The sequence below is a fragment of the Hirundo rustica genome, chromosome Z, assembly GCF_015227805.2.
Source record: "Hirundo rustica isolate bHirRus1 chromosome Z, bHirRus1.pri.v3, whole genome shotgun sequence".
Classification (NCBI taxonomy): Eukaryota; Metazoa; Chordata; class Aves; order Passeriformes; family Hirundinidae; genus Hirundo; species Hirundo rustica.
Genome location: NC_053488.1, coordinates 71,050,044 through 71,061,424, shown reverse-complemented (window position 1 = coordinate 71,061,424; position 11,381 = coordinate 71,050,044). Strand labels below are relative to the sequence as shown.

The following is an 11,381-nucleotide window of genomic DNA, read 5'->3' as shown; positions in this document are numbered from 1 at the left end:
TCAAGAACTGTCTGGATAGAATCCTGCGCGATGTGCTCTAGAATGACCGCCCCTGAGCACCTGAGCAGGGAGGTTGGAATACACGGCTCTCTGCGGTCCCTTCCAACCTGACCCATGCAGTGAGTCACGGCGCCCGGCCGCCACCCGCCGGTACCCGCATCGCGGGGATTTCGGGAAAGCTCCCACCGCTCTTGGCCGGGGCGGTCCCGCCACTCCCGGCTGGCCGGCCGGAAGCTCCCGCCTCCCCGGGCGAAGGCCGTGGGGCCGCCGCAGGTAAGGCCGCTGGAGCGCCGCAGGTGTTGTGCGGCTGCTCCCGGGCCGGTGGACCTCCGGCCGGCTCGTCCTTCTCCGGTGCCGGCTGCCCGTGGGATCCTGAGGCAGTTCTCTCCCGTCGGGTGAGCCGAGTGGGGCCGGGGAGCGCCCGGGCCCGGGTTGAGCGCCGGCCATGTCGCGGAGCTCGCAGGGCGGGCGGTCCGGCAGGTCCCCGCTGCCCCGCGGGGCCAGCCCCGGCTCCGCCGCCGCCCCGCTGCCGCCGCCCCCGCTGCCCCTGCAACCCCCCTTCGGCCCCGGCGGGGCCAGCCCGGGCCCCAGCGGGCCGACAGAGCTCAAGCCGGTTCGGCGGTTCATTCCGGACTCGTGGAAGAACTTCTTCAAAGGGAGACGCCACCGCGGTTCCAGCTGGGATAGCACGGCCTCCGACATCAGGTACATTTCGGACGGGGTCGAGTGCTCGCCGCCTGCCTCTCCCGCCCCGCTGCAGCCGGGGTCCAGCGCGGTGCCTGGCTCCTACACGGACCCATTCGGGGGGTCGGGCGGGAGCTACAACTCTCGGAAGGAGGCCGAGGCCATGCTGCCCTCTGGAGACCCCGTGGGCTCGCTGCAGCGCCGCGCCGGCTCTGGGCAGACGTACAGCGAGCGGGTGGAGGAGTACCACCAGCGGTACGCCTACATGAAGTCCTGGGCAGGGCTGCTCAGAATCCTCGGCGTGGCCGAGCTGCTGCTGGGTGCCGCCGTCTTCGCCTGTGTCACCGCCTACGTACACAAGGACAACGAGTGGTACAACATGTTCGGGTACTCGCAGCCCTACGGATACGGGGCGGGCAGCGCCTATGGGGGATACTCCTACAGCGGGCCCAAAACGCCTTTCATCCTGGTGGTGGCGGGAATGGCGTGGATTGTCACCATAGTGCTGCTCGTGCTGGGCATGTCCATGTACTACCGAACTATCCTCCTCGATTCCAACTGGTGGCCTCTGACTGAGTTTGGGATCAATGTGGCCTTGTTCTTCCTGTACATGTCGGCTGCCATCGTGTACGTAAACGATACCAACCGAGGTGGGCTCTGCTATTACCAGTTGTTTAAGACTCCGATAAATGCGGCTTTTTGCCGTGTGGAGGGCGGTCAGACTGCAGCAATCATCTTCCTATTTGTCACGGTGATCATCTATCTAATTAGTGCAATGGTTTCCCTCAAGTTGTGGAGGCACGAAGGGGCCAGGAGGCACAGGGAATTAATGGAACAGGAGGTAAGTCATGAGTGAGTTACCATTTTCTGTCTAGCGGGTGCCACATGATGGGGAGCCGCTGTAAGATCTTACCTGGTGTAGACAGGGTTGAATCAAGCGTCTTCTCTTCAGCACCAGATCTATAGCCCTGAGGCTGAATTTTGACCAGTCTTGCACTATTAGAAACTGCCAAATGAAAGGCATTTTTAAGGTATCAGATCCAAAGTCTTGGACACTTTTTTTTTTTTTTTTTTTTTTTTTTTTAATGTTCACCTTGGGTAAGGACCTGGCTCTGTTCCCTTTGTAATACTGGGCTCTCTTCTTGAGTCAGCTGATGAACTATTTCCTAGTGTGTATTTTCCAAACAAAGGAGGAAATGAACAATGTTCATCTGTTCAGCAGGGTTAGGTGGCTTAAAGCCACCTAGCATTTATTTGAAAACTGTACGTTCAGCACATGAAGTGCTAGTGTGAATAAACCTAAGAATGTGAAATACTTATTTTTACTTTGCAAGTGAAACTCCAAGCAACTTCTTTAGGACTTTTCGGCATTCCTCACAATAGTTATCAATTATAGCAAATAGTAGTAGTAACAACCTTGGCTAGATTTTGATGTCTCAAATTTCAATCAGCCACATCTTTTTCATATCAAATATTTCGCCTGACTACTGCCTTTACCCATACTAGAAGCATTCAGTATTTGCCTGGTTAATGATAAACTCTTAACAGTAGAGATTTAACACTTACCTAGAGAGTTCAAAGTAATTTCTGTAAAACTTCCTTAATTTGAAAACATCACTAAAAAAACACTTAAAGTTGCATTTCCTCTGCTCTGTGCCTGCAGTCTGATTTGCAGCATTTTCATTGAACACTGATTTCCAGTGCACCATCTTGCATAAAATTGAGACTTTTCTTTTGAAAACTAATTATAATTCTTCAATAAAAGTTTTTTAACCAACTGATTTTATGTCCTGCAAGGATGAGGTGATTGCTAGAGTTGCACACAAGGTGTTCATTCTTCTCTGTTACTATCAAGTTCTTTTAGTCCAGTTACTAAACATTTCTAAAGGGAATACTTTAATGATAGAAGTTAGACTCTGGAGGGTGCTGTGCAAAACAGCTGCAGGTTGAGCTACCATTTAGTGCACTGTTGTGTGTTCTAGGAAATGAATTAGGTTCAGAGTGTTAGTAGTTAACACTACTACCTACTGGAATGTGAAACAATAACAAAGGAGCTTGAGAAGTGGAGTATTTCCTGTTCCTTACAGCTGTGCTCTCGGAAATCCTTTTGTTCTGGGGTATGGGTGGTGGTTTTCCTTAAACAACAAGTCTTTAAATTAGTGGATCTGAAAATATTCCTTACGCTAAATTTCATAATTCCTAAATATAGATGTAATTTTCTGTACAGTATGATTTTGAAAATGTTTAAATTTTAGGAGTCTGTGCTTTTGCATACTATTTTTGCTGAATGTGAAACTTAGTTCTGTCCTTTTTTTTTTTTTTTTTTTTTTTTTTTTTAATATAGATGAAAACACAATCCTCTTTTCCAGAAAAGAAGGTAGGAAATAGAATTTTATTTTTCTGTTTACTGGTAATTCTAAATGGTTATTATTTTCCTTGTGACTCTTTTATTTATTTATTTGTTTATTTGACCTTGAAGAGATTAGGTTTAGTTTTTTAAGTTAGTTTGGACAGCAGTCTCCTGCCTAGAAGCTTCAAAAGGAGCTTGTAAAGAACTTAACTCCTAGTTAGGCTAGGTTATAAAATCTATAAATCTGTAAAATAGCAGATTTGATGGCTGCCTCTGTGTGCTCTTACCCTTTCCTATGGGGTGGCAAGTTCTGTAGCATTCATCACAGTTTGGCAGACTTGACTAAAACAGCAGGCCGTCTAATGCATGATAGGTTTGAAACTCTCTTTCTTCCTGGCTGTGTGCCTAATTTGCAGGAGAGCCAGCAGAAGCACAGAAGCTTCTTCCTTAGTCTCTGAGGCCGCACTAAAGTCCCGCTTGCCAGTTCTAAAGCATCAGCAGTGTTAGTGTTTCAGCCACACAAAGTATCATTGCATACACTGCAAAGATTGTATAGGGTTTCCAGAGAAAATATGATGTATTAATTTTGGTCTTAAATGTCTCCTGTTAGACACAGTGAATTTCTCTACCACTGTTTTCTCTGTTGATTCAGTACTGGATCAGTTTCAAGGGATGAATTGTGCAATAGGAAACAGGGAGAAAAGGGAACTCCAAAGAACTGAATGATTCCAGTTCATTCACAAATTAAATGAATACTGAAGGAAAGTTCCTTAAACTGTTTTTTTAAGATATGCAAAAAATCTTTCCGAACTTCCACAAGTACTGCTGTTAGCACATCTGTACTGCTGTTAGGACAGACTGAAGAAAAATACTGTGTAAGAAGCATTACTGTAACTCATTAAACTGTTTTTTCTAGTTACAAAAAGAGCTGTAAGAAATACCTGTGATTTGCTTCTCTGCAGCTCAATACATGTATATCCATCTTAAAGTTGCGTATTTTGTGATTTATCTAAAACTGATTTCATGAAGAACAAATTCTTTCTCTTATAAAACAGTATGAAGGTGATGACAGACCAAGAGAAGAAGTCAGTTACAGGCAGCTCAAATCACTGGAAAGAAAACCAGAGCTACTTAATGGTCATATACCTGCAGGCCACATTCCTAAACCTATAGTGATGCCAGACTACTTAGCGTAAGTAGCTTGATTTTGATGGATCAGCTTAGTGGGGGATACTTGAATAATGTTTTTCATTCTGCATTTCTCCTATATACACTTGTTGTTCCTCTCCCATGCATATCCTGTGGGAACTCAAAATTGTGTGTTAACATTAAAAAGTGGAGGATGTTGCTGGTATTAGCAATTAAAAATAACAAACCCACACAAACCTCAAATGTTGAAGCAGAATGTAATAATCTAGCAAGTACATTAACTGCCAAAGGAACAGAAGACCACTATATAGATATTAGAGGAAAAAAACTAAAATACATGGGAAATTGCCCTTTTAGGTCCTGAAATTTGACTACTCTTATACTTTCTAAGTGCTGAATTTGTAACGTGCTCTCTTTTAAAGGGTAGGCCTTTCCAAGTCTAATATCATAAATTAATTTTTAAACTATTTGCTATGGGCACAAATAGAAAAAAGGGAGGTTTCACCTGAGTATTAGGAAAATATTTTTCTCTGTGAGGGTTTGCACAGGTTTCCCTGAGAGACTGAGTCTCCATGCTTTGAGATATCAAGAGCTGTCTGGACACAACCCTGGTCTAAGTGTTCCTGATTGTGTAGGAGGTCAGACCAGATGACCTCCAGATGTCTCTTACAACCTCAACTATTCTGTGATTCTCTGATTTCAATGCTTTATAGACATGAAGATTTCAGCAGGTTATGAGATTAGAAAAAAATATAGAAATACACTGTCAAGGTGAAAAGGCTTGATGTTGTTACGAAGTTGTATCTCTAAAACTAATTCTTAATTTATTTATTTTTTTTCAGGAAATATCCTGTAATTCAAACAAATGAAATGAGAGACCGCTACAAAGCGGTATTCAATGATCAGTTTGCTGAGTATAAAGAACTGTCTATGGAAGTTCATGCTGTTTTAAAAAAGTTTGATGAGCTGGATGCATTGCTGAAACAGCTTCCACACCATCCTGAAAGCATATATGTAAGTACCTGTGAAATGGGCTTATGGAAAATAGTTGTATTATGCAGTTTCTGACTGTCTTCACCTAGGGCATAATGTTTTCTAAATGCTGGCTGTGACCTGGTGTGAGAGGAAGTTTCTCCATATGTTATATCATTTCTGGGCATTAATTAGGGATTCCAGGCTTCAGTTAAGACGTATACATGGTTTTCTGGGGGTTTAGTTTCTTTGTTTCTTACTAGTAGCTTTTAAGTTCTAGTGAGTCACAGTTGATGTATTTTCATTATTTCTCAAATACAAGATTTACATCCAAAATATTATAATGATCAAATGAGAATTCTGATGAGTATTTTGTAGAATTTACATACGGAGTACGCTCAAAGTTTAAAATTCTATGGTTTCTCATTAGGAGCAGGAAAGGATATCAAAAGTTCTGCAGGAATACAAGAAGAAGAAAAACGTAAGTGGTTTTAGATTTATATTGCTTTTGAATCTAATGACTAGCAAACAGAGCCTGTACTACTGACACTGGGCAGATTTCAGTATCTCAGGGTACCTCAGGTATCTGTAGTGTTTTTTATCTTCTAAAACTTTGGCAAAATTAGGACACAACCCATACGCTCACGCCAACAAGCATTTTTGAGAGTATTTATTCCGGTAGCCACATGTCAGAAAAAAACCCAAACCACAACCCAAGGGTTGAGCATTTCCATCTTCTGAGAGTATGCTTCATCTCTTAACATTCTGCACTCAGAAGATCAGTTCAGTTACTTTCACTGACCGACACAGCCAATGGATAAAAACAGAAAATGAAGTCTGACCCTTGAAAAGAAGTTTTGTATTTTTTGAGGCATGGAATTTAGACACTCTCAAAAAGTAATTTTCAGTGTAATTTTCAAATGCAGGCAGCAAATGTGTATCTGTGTTCCGTTAAAAACATTATGCATTATAAATACAGGGGTTTTTTTCTCCACAGAATTCAGAGTTTATGCCCATGTTAGTTAAACTTCAGTGCTTTTTGGTGGGGGGGGGGAAGGATTTATTGCACATAAAACAAATACATGTCTAAAATCTAAATTATGTTGTAGGATGTCATTTATATTTGCAGATTTCTGTTTTAAAACAGCTGTATATACTAAGTAACTACAGCATATAAAGGCAGAACATTTTCTTCTGGCCTTTCATGAAGGAAGGGGAAACAGGAAATAAAAAAGGGTCAGGGAAAAAGAGTGTAATTTTTTGAGAATATTTACATACTGTCCTTTTAGTCAAGAACAGTCAATAATAGACTATTCTTGGAAGAGCCTGAAAGCCTAATATATCAATGTAAAGGTTTTTGTATTTTTGGCAGGATCCTGCATTTCTGGAGAAAAAGGAACGTTGTGAATATTTGAAGAATAAGCTTTCTCATATAAAACAACGAATTCAGGACTATGATAAAGTTATGAATTGGAATGTAGAAACCTAGCAATGCCTTCACTTCATGGATACTATTTTCTGGTTTTAAAATAGATACGTGTATTTTAACCTATTTATTTACCCTTTGGACAGTACACTTATGGGGATTACTTAATCACTGTCATGTATTTGGATGTTGTACATTACTGATAGGTTTTGTATACAGATCCAGTTGTAATTGAAGTTATGAGATAAGTTAGGAAACCTCTGCTAACATTCTGCTTTCATTAGTGCAAATCTTGGCCTCTTAAATATGAGTACTTAATTTGAAAATACTTCATTTGCAAACTTGCAAAGCCTACCATCGAAAGCAGTTTCCAAATACCTTGTGGAAAGTTTGCACAGGAATGCTGTTAACAATTTTGGATTTTATTTATATGTGATATCTTAATGATATGAGAAAGATCTGAGCTATTCTTTCTGTGTGGGGTTTGATGCACTGCCTAATTGTATTGAATAATTTGGGCAATTCAGAAGCTAGTTAATGAAGAATTTTTGTATTGTATTTCCAAATGCTGTACATGATACCAGAAACCATCCTGAATTTTGCCTATCAAGAGAGAAAAATAGTTTCTTGTTTAAGCAGTTGGGAGAGGGGGACTTGGGTTTGGTTTTCGTATTGCCCTCTTCAGAGATGATGCAACAAATCTATACTTGGCCTTAAAGGAGCAGAGGTACAAGAGGAGATACACTAATGTTCCACTAGTGTTGCTGTAGGTCAATGTGCTGTGCCTACCTTCTGGATCATGCTATTAGGGATACATGTGTTTAAGGGCTTCACTCTTCATCAGCAGGTAACAGGACTTTTTGTCTATGTTACTGAACTTGGCTTTCAGAGAGTAAGAACAGCAAAATGAATTCTCATTCAAAGTATAAGTTGTTAGTATCCTTTTTAAGGCCAGGTAAAATGTATCGAAAGACATACTTTCCAGAGCATATTTGCATAAATTCTATATATATTTTTATATCTTCTTGGGGATATTATGGTGGGCATAGGTTTGTATGTGCAAGTATTTTCATAAGCCAGTGAATTTTCTCTTTGTATCTTTTTTCATATCTTCACTTATTAACTGTTTTTTAATTACTAGAATTGTTAGAAGCATTGATAGTTTTTGTACAGTTTTCTACTACTGCAGTGTGTCTGTTTTGAAATACGTTTTTTAATATAAAAAAACCCCACCAGTGCAGCCATATTACTCTCTTGCTTATAAAGACATTTTGTTTGCAAAAGGTGCTCTTACAGTTACTGCAAATTTTTATTAGTGATTTGTTTTTTTCTTTGAAATAAGGTTTTAAACTTTTGCGTTAAATTAAAGGAATAGCATCAGGAAAGCCATTTCCAGTTTAGTGTGGTCATGGTAGTGCTACCTCTGCTCTTTACTGCTGGAAATGTGTTAACATACCTCACTCTGACCATTTGTAGCCTTTCTGGTTTTTCAGCCCTTATCAATCACACTGCAATCCTGATGGCCATGCACCTACCTTCATATTTGTAAAATTGACATTATCAGCCACTTAATTCCAAGAGCTTCTGTGGATGAACTAAATAGCACGAGATGCCATGGGAACACTAAGAGATTTGGAAAATTTGGCACCACTTCATTTCAAAGCCTTCAGTCTCATCTACCTTGGAAGGTGCCTCGGTATTTTCATCATTCTGAGAACAAGTGACAGCCTTGTGCTATGCCTTGTTCTCTCTCTTTTCAGTGCCTTTCTCTCTGGCTCTGGTTTGTATTCGTTTCAAAGGAGAAACCTCTCTTCCTTTTAAAGGAGGTAGGCCAATTTTTTATACTTGTGCTGAATGCTTGTTAAATTGTTCTTTGTAAGAGAAGTACTTGTCCAAATCTCCACAATCTAAATAAATGACCTCTCATTGTATGTTGCGCGTGCCATGGTCAGAATGCTGCGACTTTCCTGGAGAAACATCCTCGGAAGAATGTCCCAGAAGCACAGGCACTTCTGCTGCCTGCTGAGTGATTTCAAGCTCTTTAGTGAAATCAGCTGTTCAGGGCAACGCTGAAGGAAGTGACACAGCCTTCGTATGGAGATCTGCAGGAGCCTTTATTCAGCTTCTTTGGAGGAGTCTTCAGTGACAAAGTGCCAAAGGGCTAGGAAAAACAGAGTTGTATAGGGAAGGCAAATGTACGCCCAGGTTTCTCATTTTTTTTTGCTCAGAGTTCTGGGCATTATGTCAATAACAGAAGATTAGTGCAAGTTTGAGGATCAACTGGTGTTGATAAAGTGCTAACAATAATATGACAGATGTTTTCTTTGGAGGATTCACAGACTGCACATTTAATAGGTCTTTATGTAGGAGAGTGAGACCCAGTTCCAGGCTCTTTTTAACAGTGGTCTGAGTTTCAGTCTTTGAGAAACTGGCTCCAGGTCCTGCAGACTGTATCTGCATAGCCGGTGGAGAGCCATCGTACTGCTTCTTTCCTGCAAAGTTTCCAACAAATGGATTGGGATAAGGGAACACCATACCTGCACTTGGAACAAGGAGATTAAATGGAAACACCTGTATGTGGATTCCTGTGTTTCCTGGCAAGATGTCACAGGTGTGGCCAAGTAGATTTTCCAAATGTTGCGAAGGGAAGCTGGGCGAGAAGTATTCCCTTCTGCCTGCCTTTTGGATTCCAGACAGGACTAGTGTAGGGCAAGACAGAAGTGAGCTACCATCCTAAGGTACGTAGGCCATCCTAAGGCTGCAGCAATGTGCTGCAACCATTACAGTAAATTACTTGCTCAGTCCTGTATCTGTTACAGGCCTCAGGGCTTCTCAAGCACTTCTGGTGTGTACAGTCTATGCAGTTTTGCTCTAACCTACGAATGGACAGCTGAAAAGGGTCTTGTCTACAATGCTACACACATGCGAGAGAAAAACTGTTAGTCTAAGATAAGTCTAATATGTTCATCTCTCAGAGAAACTGAGCTTAATGAAATAAGAATTAATGGCTGGAAGCTGAAGCAATTTGGAGCAAGGCAGAAAGGAGGAGGAAAGTGATGGGAGAATCCTCAGTATGAGTTACCATAAGAAATATCAAGAAAGGGGCCTCTTCATATTTTGAAGAACAGAAGGCATAATCCAGACAAAATTGAAGTTTTTAGATGATGATCACCTTAATCTCTCTGCAGTCCCTCTAAGCTCAGCTCTGAATCTGCACTTTTGCATGTATGTGTAAACAATGTGCTGTGTGGTTTTACCCATGTGACTGGGTTTTTGCAGAAGATAGTTAACACGTAAATGAATCACCAGGGAATATTGCCTTACATCAGTGGGCTTGCCTTTAATTACAGCCTGTCCTCAAACCCTGATTGTATACAAGAAGTTTTATCCTTCAGTCTTCCTCTTGGAAAACACTTGCCTGGCTCCACAGATCTACAAACCGAGATGCTCAAGATTCTTAGCGTTTTTACAAATAGAGTTTCCAAACTGGGTATGTCTTTTTGTCATTTTAAGCATTTGGGTATCCTAGATTAAAACAACTGTGGCAAGATTGGCATACTTTTTACTAAACTGTACTTTTTTTTCAGGCCAGATAAAACAGTGACTAACAAATGTACCCAAAATTTCATCTTGCACAATAACCTGACCAGCTTTCATGACAGCATATTGACTACAAATGCTCATGGCAATGAAAAACCTAATTGCTTTGAAATTGTAAAAGAAGGTATCCAGTATGTTATTTATTAATTTCAAAATCCCGGTGGGATTTCAAGCACTTGTACAAGCAAGTTTTCCAGAATTACTGTATCTCCTGTGTTCCAGTTCAGCACTGAAATTCTTGGTCATGAGAATAAAAAATATTCCTGTTCTGAAAGCCTCATTTCTCACTTCTTTTATTCTAAAAAAAAGATGGTGTATGTTCTAATGGGGACTACAACTATTTCAGTTCTAAGAAGCAAATCCTGATTTTTCAAAGAATTCCTCTTTTCTTGTCTTCAGATTCCTTTCCTTTAAAAAAAAAGTTTTCCCGGGTATGATTTAACTGAAAGCTAATTAATTCCTCCTCTCTTTCCGTTGTAACTATGCATTGCTCCTGGTAAATTCAATGAGCAGAAGGCTTACAGCAGTGGTTACTTTTTACTTTTGCCCCAGTCCTTTTTCAAGAATTGTTACTACCGTTCAACTGTTTACATATTTTCTTCCTCATGTATTGTCTTAGTTGGATGCAGCGAGGCTCCTTAGAAAGGGATGTTCAGTAACTTTCCTGTAATTTAAGAGGTGAAGCCCAGTCCTGGCGTACTTCCACTGTATCCAGTAAAGTTTTAATCGCTCTGCAGAGCAATCAGCAATTAGCTCAGCTAGCTCCGAGCTAATCCTCTCTGTGGCGCTTATGAAATGGAAAGTCTTGGTGACATGAAATGAATATTCAGAATTCTTTCAGGTAGATGGAAAACATGATTACTTAACATCAAAATACCTGAAACTTCTTGCTTTTGCTGGCGGAGTGATAGATGGCTGCCTTCATTAACCGGCGTATGAGCATAATCGTGTTGAAATCCAGTGCTTTTTCTAGGCTCCTGCGTTCCTCTGTTAATTACTGAAATTGCTTCGGTTAATTGCCGAAGTGCCACCGAGACCCCAGCAGTGCATGAGCCTGGCGGCTGTGCCCGGAGACACGAGCGAGGGGGCTCCTCACGGCGACACTACCTCGGGCTCCGAGCGATGTCTCCGTGAGGCGTCTTCCCTAGGCCTTCGTCCTCTCCCTAACCGCACTTGGAGGATTTTGATGCTGTTGTGGAA

The 11,381-nt window shown here is 41.4% G+C and overlaps 1 protein-coding gene across 1 annotated transcript; it reads left to right on the top strand.

Moving 5' to 3' along the window:
• The first annotated feature begins 445 nt into the window (after positions 1–445).
• MARVELD2 (MARVEL domain containing 2) lies at positions 446–10,451 on the top strand. The gene is made up of 6 exons (XM_040090868.1): positions 446–1,525; positions 3,029–3,061; positions 4,090–4,226; positions 5,026–5,197; positions 5,586–5,636; positions 6,528–10,451. The coding sequence occupies exons 1-6, from the start codon at positions 446–448 to the stop codon at positions 6,642–6,644; spliced, it is 1,590 nt and encodes a 529-aa protein (XP_039946802.1). The 3' UTR covers positions 6,645–10,451.
• The last annotated feature ends 930 nt before the right edge of the window (positions 10,452–11,381 follow it).

Excerpts from the sequence above, each read along its gene's own strand:
- MARVELD2 (XM_040090868.1), top strand. The coding sequence starts at position 446 with ATGTCGCGGAGCTCGCAGGGCGGGCGGTCCGGCAGGTCCCCGCTGCCC. Across the intron at positions 1,526-3,028 it reads GGGAATTAATGGAACAGGAG|ATGAAAACACAATCCTCTTT; the intron begins GTAAGTCATGAG and ends TTTTTAATATAG. Across the intron at positions 3,062-4,089 it reads CCTCTTTTCCAGAAAAGAAG|TATGAAGGTGATGACAGACC; the intron begins GTAGGAAATAGA and ends CTTATAAAACAG.